Source organism: Fundulus heteroclitus, chromosome 22 (genome assembly GCF_011125445.2).
Source record: "Fundulus heteroclitus isolate FHET01 chromosome 22, MU-UCD_Fhet_4.1, whole genome shotgun sequence".
In the NCBI taxonomy this organism is placed as follows: Eukaryota; Metazoa; Chordata; class Actinopteri; order Cyprinodontiformes; family Fundulidae; genus Fundulus; species Fundulus heteroclitus.
In genome coordinates, this window is record NC_046382.1 from 11,963,582 (window position 1) to 11,976,918 (window position 13,337).

Genomic DNA, 13,337 nt, shown 5'->3' on the forward strand with positions numbered 1-13,337 from the left:
GGATCATCAGTTCAGGAAAACATAGATTTGAGAGGAACAAATGAGGGAATGACTTGTAGAATAGGACGCTATTAAAGCAGGATTACCAAAGGGCTACAGACAATAGGCGCTGGGAGATTAAAGGTGAAATCTCCTTACAGGCACAGTGATAGTGCAACACTCACAGGTGTCGACTGGATGGCAGAACACATGGACTGATGCATTTTATTTCACCTTTAACTCCCAAAGTGCAAAAAGTAGCAGAGGAGGTAAGAGAAGAAACTGCCAAATACTTTGTAACAAGTTGCCAATATAAGGCTCATGTGCATTATGTAATTGCAGTTAAAAAAAAAAAAAAAGAAGAAGAAAAGGAAAGGTGAGAACTAAAGAAGAGACCGGAGTCAGGAACAGAGCCGTGATCCCTACAGCTGAAATGAAATAATTTAAATTGTCTCGGTACAATGGATCCTACTGACTGCAGCCTGCACTCCTCCTCTGTCCAGTGAAACAGATGCAGGAAAAGAAATGGATGAACAGAATTCAGTCAAAAGTAATTTAAAAAAGGGTAGACCTTTTGGAGGCCTGCCGTCAAAGCCTAGCTGTGTCAAGATGCACGGGATGACACACCCTTTTTCTTCCTATTACAAGCCATAAACATAATGGAACATTGTGATTAATATCAAATAGTCACAACCTGAATGTATTACATGTTCTTTATATAATCACAATCACTTTAACTGCAGACCAAAAGCCAAAACTTGAGAGGTGTTTACCTTTGGCTTCCTCTCTTCCGCTATTGCACCTAGTCATTTGGCAAATTACAAATTCAAACCTAGAAAAGTACTATTGACATGTCAACTCAGACATCAGTGACTCAATGTCAGGCATTAAAAGCAATTTTAGACATACAAAAGAAACCACATTAAAATAACATATATTGAGATTACTTTGAGGAAGCTGATCTTAAATCTTTCCAAAGCTGCAATCAGTTGTTTTACTTTTGCAGTTCTGAATATCTTAGCATGAAAAGTCAGTGGTGTGTTACAGCACCGACTTCTGTCCATTTGCTTGTCCACAACGAAGCACGCAAAATATTTTATGTGATGAGATTTATTTTCCTCTACCTATAAAATTGTGTGAACACCAGAAATAGCAGTTCACATCGCCGTGTGTGTGACAAGTGCAGAAAAAAATTAGAGCACATCTGTGCCAGATTGGTATATCAGAGAAAGGCTGCTGGCATTGATGTGCTTGAAATGTAATGTTTGTCTGGGTGGTTTTGGATCCTTTTCTTTTTTTTTTTTGCTTTCAAGTTACTTGTGCAATTAGGGCATGGATCAAACTGTATCAGCAAGGGACATTGTAAATTTGCTATTTGCACATAGAGCTTCCCTTCCAAATAGGTATGACATGGTAGATTACTTCATCAATACATGATAAAGATCTTGTGATGCGTGTGGGGATCAAATGGGCATCTTCCTCAAAGCAAAATTTGACGCACTGTCACCTGCGCTTTATGTATTATGGTCCGCTTACTTTGGTGTTCATGTTTTGAGAGAACTCCAGGATGGTGTCCACTCTTGTCCAGGCATCCGGATGCTCTTTTAAGTGTGTCAACACTTCTTGCGCCATTCTTTGCTGTGATGAAAAAGGAGGGCAATTTATCATTTCAATTTATTTAAACGTAGAATATGGAAAGAGGGACTAGAATGCCAATCATTCTGGGCCAGGATTGGGTTAAAGAAAATGACCTGAGAAGCCACCAACGTACCTGAGGTCCAACGCCGTGATATAGGCAGTTCACAACGTTATCCAGCAGGTTGATATCCAATTTCTGGTTGAAGTCCAGCAGCTGTTGAGCTGCATGGTCTGCTAACATTGTCATAACTGCTGGCATAGAGTTCTGTAACAAGGACAGCAGAGGGAGGGGTCATGAATGCACGCAGCAAACTCTGTGGGCAAAGTCATGTGAACCGTGCGTTTGGAAATGAGTCCAAACAGCTGACTGTGTCGCAAACATCATTTAGACCCACCAGAGAGCTGTCATTCTGAGAAGTTAAACTCGCGGTGTCATATGTCGGCCAATGTTTGGAGGGTAAATCAATAGACGGGAAATAAGTTAAGTTTTCAAAACAGACAAAAAGCCTTGACAGAGCCATTGTAAGCAGACGTTCATGCAAACCCTCACTAGACTTTACAGCACCTTAACTCCTGAAGATGTAAATTGAACAAGCCATAGGATACCCTTTGGCTGCTACATCAGACTCTTTAAAAGGGTAAAAAAAAAAAAGGTCAAAGTCTATTAGTATAGGCAAGTAAACCATAGGAAACCTAAACTCAATCAATGTCATTGTTTAGTTTGAGTAAACAAAGCAACATGGTCCTAAGCAGGACGCTGGCGCAGCCTCCAAATGCATAAAACCTAACTTTAAAAACCCCTCAGGGACTATAACGTCGCACTTTATTACGATTTTTAACGACTCCACGTGTCGGATACACGAAGCAACGTCACGTTGTTTACATCTGCATGTAACGGGATTCACTCAACAAAAAGAAAGAAAAGAAAGTAAAAAACGAATTGCAACGCAAATCACAGCCAAGCATGGCAGGAAGAAAAAACACACACACACTCAATCTAACGCGGAGTTCACTTAGAAGTCATTCCCAAACATCCCCACCAAGACGGGTGTAAACAACGCGCACAAGGTGCTATAATTAGCCCGCAAAATGACGCTCCATTTGCAGCTAGCCGTTAGCGCGTTTACGCGAACTGCTCACGTGACCACTACCGCCACTCCCACCGAGGATGCCAGGGAGCGAGGAGGACGCCCATTGCAAACACGTTACTAGTATCTAGCCGTAGCATCGCCGCTGTGAAGCTGGTTGCACGCATGTCGCCGCGGCGGGGAAGAGATCCGTGACTCTTCGCAGCTCGGACACAGAAAGCAGACGTTAGTGACGAGCACCTAGCAACGTAAACCTAACATCCGCTCAGCTCACGCACGAGAGTGATGCTGCTGCTGCTACAGTCAGTCGGTGGGAGAGGCGAGGGTTCAACCAGAAAGCACATGGTCACTTATTCATCCGCGGTGTCGCACTTCCAGTTATAATATGATGCGTAGGGGAAAAAAAAAAGTTACTGCACTTTCCTTCTTACTGCTAACTTTAGCTTAAACTAATACGGCTGCGAATGCTATAGCTAGCGGTCAGTCAACGGCTGCTTGGTTATCCTACTGATGCTGGCACTGCCATCCGAATTTACTTGTTTTCAGAAAAAACACGGTGACAATATGTGTAGCTTTTAAATAGCGTATATATATCTATATCTATATATCCCTACAAGTAAATGCATTTAAACACTGGGAAGAAAATCACAGCAGGTTTGCAGTTAACCCTGGTTACCTACCTAAAAGTCCAAGGCTCTGACTCAAAAGAGCGGCGTTTGCCAAAAGAAGCTACAAGGTTAACAGTGAAGCACTTTCACTGTTAATTTGAAAAGATTTCCAATTATCGCTGCTGTTTCAGCGTTGACTATCCCCAGCTCCAGCAGCGAAGTGATGCCTGGCTACTAAGAATTTTATATTCCCGAAACTACGGTTACGGAAAACCGAGCGAGCTTCCTTTCCGATACATTTTACGAAAAAATAAAAGGAAAACCTTGATTCACTTATTAATTCGTTACTCTTGTAATTTTTCCAGCGGGGCGGTATAAAGGTTGTGGTGCCTGCGCCTCCTCTCCTCTCTCAAGCAACTAACTCACAACCGGTTGAAACCGGTTCAGACTGGGAGATTCCATCTCGGTTTAGTTTTCAGCCGATGGCGCCGCGTAAAAGTTTGGACCGGGGCACCGCCCACAACGCGCGTTGATTGGCTTAAACCGTGACGGAGACTGCCTTCTCGGATTCCCATTGGACGGAGGCGCTGTCAGTCTATTTCAATTCGCTCAAGCGCCCACGCGACTTCTCCGCCCGGAGAGAAAAAGAGGGCAGACTCCCTTGCAGAGTGGACTTCTGCACGATTCAGCACATCTAACTCAATATCGTCTTCTTTAAATTGTACTTTGAATTATTTATGTCATTATTAAGTCAACGAAATGCGTTACAGCCCACGCAGGATTTACTTTTTGAGCAAAACACAGTCTCTTTGACGATTATAACCCTCTCGAGGGGTGGGGGAACGTTCTGCTACTTTTTAAGGCGACATATCCTGCAAATGACAGCGGCTGTCACATTCAGGTAACATTAGAGGGGCTGAACGATATGATGAACCGCAAGCGCCATCCATTTGCCTGTTGCTTGTAAGCTGGTAATTTTCCACCAGCCACGAGTGGGAGTGGTTACGCGATCATGAACGCCACCAGGGTTAGAAAGCGACCTCAAGGAGATTTTGGCTCCTCTTTGAGTGAGTGACAGCTTTGCAGAGATCGGGGCTGACTGCAAATATGTCGGTGTCAGCAGCATCACAGGCAGGACATGTGTAGCGACCAGGCGTGTGATCTTTCTGGCAAATTGGGAGCTTTTAATGCACAGAGAGGATGCAAACATGACAGCGTGTTTTTTTTTTCCTCCTCCTGCGCTGTGGTCACGTGGTGCCGCGCGGTTCTTGATGGAAAAATACTGGGATTTCGTGTGTAGAGGAGAGAGTACACAACCCAATAAAGTCACTCGGACATGATTTTTTTTTCCCCTTTCAAAATGCCATTCACCCAGCAACACCGTCAACGCTTATTTTATGTCATGCTTTGCATTTTCCCCCTACCCAAATCCATGCAATATATATATTTGTGCACGAAGTTTGCCAACCCCTACCCAAACTAAGAAAAAATATGTATGTCTCTTGTCAAGGACATGCCAAACGATTGCACTATAACATATATAAGAGACAAAACAGTTACATTATTGTAATAATTCAGTTATAAAGATTTTTTTTAAAATCACATTTATTATGCACTGATTTATTTGAATCCCTTGTTTTTTGTTGTTCTTGCTAACTTTAAAATTATGGCTTACAGCTTGTAAAAACATTTTTCAAAATTGCATAAAATCCTAATATCGATTAATTAATAATCTTTGAATATGGAAATGTATAGTGAATGGAAAACACTTCTGCCTTGACAATTGACCTGCAGACAGCCTACACAAGGTCGCCAATTATTTACGCTGTCCCAAAGGAGGATAAACACAAAAAGGTCATTGTTAAAGATGCTGTCTATTCACACTGTGCTGTATGCGATATTAATGGAAAGTTTAGTGGAAGGAAAAAAACTGGTAGAAATTGGTGCACAAGCAAGATAAATAACTGCTACCGTGAGAGAATTATTCACCTTGATCCACTCGAGAATCTGTGATGTATTTTGGTGCTAAGCCATTCAATGATTTATAGACTAACAGAAGTATTTTAAAGTCTATTCTGTGAGATACAGGGAGCCAGTGGAAGGACTTTAGAACTGGGGTTATGTGCTCTACTTTCTTAGTCTCAGTGAGGACGCGGGCAGCAGCGTTCTGGATCAGCTGCAGCTGTCTGATCCACTTTTTTGGCAGATGTGAAAACATTGTTGCAGTAATCATTTACACTAAAGATAAACACATGGATTAGTTTTTCCAGATCCTGTTGAGACATTAGTTCTTTAATCCTGGAAATGTTTTTCAGGTGAAAGAAGGCTGACTTTGTAATTGTCTTTAGATGCTTTTGGAGATTCAGGTCTGAGTCCATCACTACACCCAGATTTCAGGCCTGATAGGTGGTTACTCGCTGAAGCTGTGTGCTAACTTTTAATAATAATTTAACTTTATTGATCTCACAATGGAGAAATTTGATTCTGTATTTTAACCCATCCCCTTGGGGAGCAGTGGGCTGCCACTGTGCGGCCCCTGGGGAGCAATCAGGGGTTAAGGGTCTTGCTCAGGGACCCAGAGTGCCAGCTGTGGGGATCAAACCAGGTACTTGCATCCTTCTCAGAGCACAAGTGCATTGCTCTCACCACTAGGCCATCGCTCCTCTATTGGTCCAAAAACAATGGCTTCAGTTTTGTTTTTATTCAACATTTTTGCACATCCATCCATTGATTTCTTCTAAGCATTTACTCAACGCTTGAATGAAAAAGCCATTACTGGGGCGTGCAGGTGGCGCAGCGGGTAGCGCGACCCCTATACAGAGGCCTTAGTCCTCGACACAGTCGACCCGGGTTCAAATCCGACCCGCAGCCCTTTGCCGAATGTCTCTCCCCCTCCTCTACCCCCCTTCCTGTCAGCCTACTTTCAGAAAAAGCGAGCCACTAGAGCCGCAAAAAAAAAAAAAAGCCATTACTTACTGTTAAAAATGAAAAGGCACCTTTTGAGTTTGCCAAAAGGCACGTGGGCGAGTCCCCAAATGTATGAAGGAAGGATCTCTGGTGAGATGACGGTAAAATGTAACTTTTCCACCACCAGGAAAAAATTCTGTCTGGTGCAAACCCAACATCACCACCCCCACAGTGAAACATGGTGGTGGTAGCATCATGCTGTGGGGATGCTTTTTCAGCAGCAGACTGAGAAACTGGTCAGAGTTGGGGGAAATATGAATGGTGATAAATATATATATATATATATAAAGGGATATTCTGGAGCAGAACCTATCAGCCTGCCTGTGATTTTTAGACTGGGACAGAGGTTCATCTTCCTGCGGGACAATGACCCAAAGCATACTGATAAAGCAGCACTCTAGACCACTAAGGTCTTCTGGCGCCAGCCTACTCTGCATACCCAGAATTAGAACCAAACATGGAGAAGCAGCATTTAGTTCTTATGCTCCACTTATCTGGAATAAACGTCCAGAAAACTGTAAAAGTGCTGAAAGTTCTTTTAAATCAAGATTAAAAACACATTTGTTTAGGATTGCCTTTGACAGACTAGTTCAACTGTTTACTGAAATATCATTAGTTTAAGTTTGTAGTCCAATTTTTTATTAATGTTTTTTTTTTTCATGAACATTTGCTTTTAGTTTCCATTTCCCCCATGTTTTATTTTGTTTACATTTTTTTTTTAATTTTATTCCAACCTGCTTTTATTCTGTTTTTATTTTCCTATGTTTTAATCATGTAAAGCACTTTGCATTTTCCTTGTATTGAAATGTGCTAAACAAATACATTTGCCCTGCCTTGCCTTTTTTCTGGCCCCACTTCCATAAAGCCCAGCTCTTTGGAGTGTACGGCTCCCTGGCGTTGTAGTCTCTGCTCTAGAGCTCTGCAGCTCCTCCAAGGTTACTTTTGCTCTTCTCTGATTAATATCCTCCTGACCAGGACTGTGAGTTCTGGTGGCCCTCTCTTGGCAGGTTTGTTATGGTACCACGGGCTTTCCATTAGAAGATGATGGATTTGATAGTACTCCCGGGGACCATCAAAGATTTGGATATTTTTCTGTAACTCTGCCTTGACTTGTACTTCTCAACAACTTTGTCCCTGACTTGTGTGGAGAGCTCCTTGGTCTCCATGGTGGGATGCTTCTTGTTTAGTGGTGCTGCAGCCTCTGGGGCCTTTCAGAAAAGGTGTGTTTAAACCAGCAGCTCATGTAACACTTGGATTTTACACAGGTGGACTTCATTTAACTGATTATGGGACTTTTCAAGGTAATTGTTGGCACCAGAACGTTTCAAGGGCTTTATAGCAAAGGGGCTGGAAATATAGGCACCTACCATTTTTTTTTTACCTCTTTTAAATTCTTTTTTTAATCAGTATATATTTAATTTTACTTCACAACTTAGACATTTTTTTTTTTGCAAATCTATTACTTGAAGATTAAAAAGCACTGAAATTTTGAAAGGTAACAAAATAGACAAAAAGCCAAGGGGCTGAATACTTTGTCAATATAGTTGACACAATTAAAAAAAAAAACATTTATTATGAATGTTATATTCTTTATTTTGATTTGTTCTTTCAGTTTGTGTTGAAACAGATAATATACAAACTAGACTTTGAACTTGAAGCCACATTGAAATAAATTATTGAAACCATTCAATACAGAAAAACCTAATATCGTGCTGATATTCTTGTCTATATCATCCAGGTCTACTTCCAGAAAGAATCTGAATATCCTAATTCTGATCTAAAGTCTACTTGGAATCGAGCGAAATTGATGAAAAAAATTTGACATTGTTAGCCTAAAGTAGAGGTAACTTCAAAATTGAGGTTTACATAGTCTTTATTCTACTTTTATGGCTTCAAATGTTTGACATAGTTGCTTCTTTCAGCTCTGACCCTTTGAAATTCCTCAAAGTGTTTGCACATCACTCATCTCATTTTGAAGGGAGTTGATGCTTTCCAGACACTACGTGTCAATAGTGCAAATTTTTACCCCTTCAAGAAAGCTCATCTTAAAATTTAACTAATGCTTTCAAAGAAAAGTTAAAGCTTAATTCACACCTTGTTAGCCAGATTTGGATTTTGTCATTTCCCCCGACATGTCCCAACACCGTCGGTGTGTCAGAGTCCTTGGAGCCGTCTCAATCGCCCACCCCATCCCAGACAGTTGGCCTATATATCAGAGAGCCTTTGTTATTAATAAACAAGATTTCAAAGCCTATTATCTTTCCTGGACAGAGTCATTGAAGGAGCTACTGCAGCAACTAACAGTGTGTTCTCTGTCTTTAACCTAATAGATTCTAGTTCTGGCTCACAGCTTATCTGTTCGGTTGTGTTTCTCTTCTAGATGAAGCCACTAACGGAGCTACTGCTGCAAATAACTTTAATTAACTTTGTGCAATCAGGATTTCTTTAACGTATTGAAAGTACTCCCTCTGACGTTTTGTGTTTTTGCTTGGTCGATTGCTGCTCTTCTTCATATTAAAAGAGAGGTGTTCCTTTCCACTGTTGCCACATGCTTATTGAGATGGAGGGATTGCTGAAAAAGGCAATGACTCGATGCAGTCAGACGTGCTTTCTTATAACTTTTTACCAACCACCAATAAAAACTGTTTGTTTATTTATTTATTTTTGCATTGTGTTATAACCAGGTACTAATTGGTACGTGTATGTAGTTGAATTCAATTTTTATATATATTTTTTGGATAATCAGAATTTATTCGTTGATTTGGTGGCACACGTGTATCTCACTAAATGGGAATTTAACCAAAAAGTGAAATTATTTCCATAATCGAGTTAAGAAAAGTATTTCTGTTCATTTTCATGATCATGTTATATAGCTGGACAAAACTAAATTTTGTCTCACAGAAAGCTAGGATATTACAGGAGAAAAATTAAAAATAATTTTGTAATACACAAGTGGTAGCCCACTAAAAAGTATGCCCGTGTACTGCACTTTGTATACACTCAATAGATTGCTTGGCGTTCCTGTTGCATGGATTAAAGCATCAGTGCAGCGAGGCATGGAGGGGATCAGCCTGTTAATCTGCTGAAATGTTAAGGAAGCCCAAATGTAATAGTGGCCTTCAGCGTTGTTGGCTCTGATGTCTCAATTCTTCCTCTTGACAATCTTTTTGACTCTGATTTTAGGCACAGTCCACACCTTGTGATCTACACGCAACTCTTGAATGGGTGTTTCTGCACAATCATCTCCAAGCCGCAGTTATCCCTGCTGCCTGCTGCAGTTTTTCCTTCCACCCAACTTTCCATCAATATGCACTCAGCAATCAGACAATTTACACAACAATAACCTTTTTATAGCCTTACCCTCCTTGTGTAAAGGGATACTGACTGACTGATGGACAGCTTTCAGGTCAGCATGCTTCCCCAAACAAAATCATGGGTTTGCAGGAGTTCTTAGCCATAAGAATCGGAAAAAGGAGAAATACACTCTTGCAACATGTCCTTCTGTCTGTTTTTTTCCCCCAGATGCACCTGTAAGTAAATAAAATTAAAATGAATGTGTTGATTTGTGAAAGAAAAAAAAACGGTTTTCCTCTGGGGGGGGGGGGGGGGGGGGGGGGGGTTGTCTAAAGTGCTTTTGAGTATTGTGTGCATATAAGATGTTTTCTTATGGGTCTGCAGAAGACTTCTGCTTCAGTAACTGTTGTGGTTTATCATTTTCATGTACACCATGCCCACAGCTGTGCGCTCTTAGAGATTTTGACTGTGTCATCGGTCATGCAAATAACAAGGCACACGGGTTAAACTGCAGTGTCCTGCAAGGTGCTTTTTATCACAAACTACCTTACAGAGAAAAGACCTGGATGCATAAACAATATGGTGGAAATCCGCAAACCTGCCGGTCGTTTCGTATGCGTGTGTTTGTACTTTTTTATGGTTCCTCCGTAGGACCTTTTATGGTATAATCCCTCACCTTGTGAAGGACCGTATGGGAACCAAAGCCTGGTCCTAATGTGGCAAGTCAATGTTTTAGGGTTATGGGTCAGACTCAAGGCTAATGTGGGATTTAAATTTAGCTTTAGGTCATGAGTTTACTAGTAATAGTTCAGGTTGGGATAATTGTTAGGGCAAAGCAGGCGCTAATAAGGGTAGCCAGATGAGTGGAAGTCTTAATATGGACAGAAATAAAAACGTGTGTATCTGTGTGTAAAGTCTCACACATAATCACCTGCTTTAAATGTTGCAACTGAAGTTGTGGGTAGACGTGATTCTTACAAAAAGCGTAATAAACTGGGATTCCTATTTTTTTTTTTTTTTTTTTACTCAAACATAAACCAAGCCTAATTTAATTCCCGTATGACATGACTACAGTGATCTGCTGTAAAAGTCAATGTTATAGTAGAAGTTTTTTACCCCCTTTTTCTCTTCTACGCCACACAAACGGGCCTTTCTCTCAGTGCACTGCTGGAATCTACCAACAAACGTGTGTGAAGTTTAGAAGTAAGTAACTTGGAGTCAGGCACAAGCTGGTTAAATCTTGTTCCTTCTGGTTTAACCTCAGTAGTCCATTTACATATATTCTCATTGCATCACACTGGGGGGCTGACCTCCATGAGGTAATCACCAAGAGAGAGGAAAGAAAAAAAAAAGTTGTGCTGGCTCATACTGCTCTTGTCCTGTTGCCTGAATGGTCGCCTTGGTATGTGGCAGGAAAAAAGGAGAAACAAACTAACTGGCTCACGATGTGAGGGGCTGATGTTGTGCAACACAGCCATACAGGATATTTTGAAGCAAAGCACTCAGCTCACTTGTTTGTACTGGACAGAGCTGGTTCAGAGGAGGGAAAGAGATTGTAAATGCAAACTTTTTTTTTTTTTATTGGCAGGTCTGTGCTGAAAAATAATTAATTGCACCACCTGATTCACTCAAAAGAGCTTAAACCGGATGCAGCTGTTTTATGATCCTACAGCGCCCTCTGCTGGAACTCAACAGAAGACAGCATGTTGTTTGTGGTTATAAATCCACCTGTTCTGTGGAGGCCTCGGAGAATAGACTTTAAAATACTTCTGTTAGTTTATAAATCCCTGAATGGCTTAGCACCTAAATACATCACAGACTTGTTATCAGTGTATCAACCCTCCAGACCACTCAGGTCTTCTGGCTCCAGCCTGCTCTGCATACCTAGAACCAGAACCAGACACGGAGAAGCAGCATTTAGTTCCTATGCTCCAATTATCTGGAACAAACTTACAGAAAACTGTAAAAGTGCTGAAAGCCTGAGTTCCTTTAAATCAAGATTAAAAACACATTTGTTTAGGATTGCCTTTGACTGTTCTAATTGAACTGTATTACTGAAATATAATTAGTTTACTTTGTATTTATGTAACTGTTTTTACTTGTTTGCTTTTAATTTTTATTTTCCCATGTTCTGTTTTGTTTCTGCATTTTATTCCTGCTTGCTTTTATTCTGTTTAATTTTCCTATATTTTAATCATGTAAAGCACTTTGCATTGTCTCTGTACTGAAATGTGCTATATAAATAAATTTGCCTTTGCCTCGGAGGTTTGTGAACAAACAGCATCATGAGGGCCGAGGAGCAAAGCAGACAGTCAGGGATAAAGCTGTTAAATTCATGGTCAGGTTATAAAACTATAACTAAGAAACTGTGTGGCACAACTGCAAGGCTGCAAAGGCATGGGCGTCCACATAAACTGACAGGTCAAGCAAGCAGAGAATTGAATAGAAAAGCAAACAAGAGGCACATGTTACCTCTGGAGGAGCTGCAGACAACCACAACTCCGGTGAAAAGAAAAGCACTGTTTCTATGAATCTGGCTTTTATGGAAAAATGGCAAAAGGAACGCCATATAACGTCCGGACCAAAGTAAAACCTTTTTGGCCCAGATCCAAAACGCTGTGTGTGGAGAAAAACTAATCGTACACATTACCCTGAACACACCGTCCCAGCATGAAACACAGCGTGGGGATGCTTATCTTTAGCAAGAAGAAAGAAGCAGGAGCTTTAAACAACAATAAAAAAAAATGTTTGAAGTTGCAAAAGACTTTAGATGGGGGTGAAGGTTCATCTTCTAGCAGAACAACGACCCTAAAGCTATAGCCAGAGCTACAATCGAATGAGTTAGAATGGCTGAATCCAAGTCTGGACCTTTGTCCACTTCAGAATCTGTGGCGAAAATCCAAAATTTATGTTCACAGACATCCAGTCTGACCTGTTTGAGAAGGAAGAATGGGCAAACACCTTAGTTTGTAGATGTCCAAAACTGGCAGAGGCCAAATCCCCAAACACTCACAGCTCTAAGTGCAGAGGAAGATTTTTCTACAAATCTTATACTCAGGAAGTTCGAATATAAATGCACACCAATGCTGCATCACCAGAGCCAGTAGGCAAACGCTGAGGGTGAAGTGGCCTCCAGGGGGCACCACAAAATCAGGATATTTTTTGGAAATTCACCTTTAATATAATTATATTAAAAGTAGTTATTACTATTAACTCTTAAAATGGAAAAGTTAACATAGACTGAAAGGTAGAGCAAACCCCAATTGATTTTACTACATGTACCTGCTCGCTCCCTGTGATATGACCCAAGATGACTTTATAAACACGTTCAAACAATTTATTTGGAGCAGAGGGAACAGTGACGGCTGGTGATAAAAAAAAAAAAAAAAAAAATTGCACGATAGGTCTAAGATTACCTCCCAATAAAACTACTTGATGATAAATCTGTCAACCGTCACTCGCCTGCTGGATTTGGTTAGGTTTGGTCGGTCCGGGTCAAATTCCTTTATTTGCTTTTTTTTGCCTCCAGTGAAAGCCTCTGGACTTTATCATTTTGTAAATAAATGACCGGATTTTCTTTGGCTGCGCCATTCTGGCATGGTTTATACACCATTCATTAGGAGGCCTGCACATTAAAAAAAAAAATACCTGAAATGCAATGGGAATGCTGAAAAATCAAAAGTCAGACACATTTACGAGAAAACAAATGTGATATATACATTTTATTTTCTAATATTATATTTACCGTGTCCACAATATCTCC

The 13,337-nt window shown here is 40.7% G+C and overlaps 1 protein-coding gene across 4 annotated transcripts in view; it reads right to left on the bottom strand.

Moving 5' to 3' along the window:
- Positions 1-3,762, bottom strand: part of xpo1b (exportin 1 (CRM1 homolog, yeast) b) — a 34,565-nt gene extending 30,803 nt beyond the window's left edge. Inside the window, exons 1-3 of one of the 4 annotated variants that reach the window (XM_036126157.1) lie at positions 3,386-3,762; positions 1,751-1,882; positions 1,516-1,617 (exon numbers count right to left, since the gene is read on the bottom strand). In XM_036126157.1, coding sequence (XP_035982050.1) covers positions 1,516-1,617; positions 1,751-1,876 — 228 coding nt within the window. In that variant the 5' untranslated portion in view covers positions 1,877-1,882; positions 3,386-3,762. Of the gene's footprint in view, positions 1-550; positions 618-1,515; positions 1,618-1,750; positions 1,883-2,012; positions 2,190-3,385 lie in introns of those variants that run through there. The other 3 variants (XM_036126156.1, XM_036126158.1, XM_036126159.1) reach the window with 3 other exon arrangements.
- Positions 3,763-13,337: the final 9,575 nt, after the last annotated feature.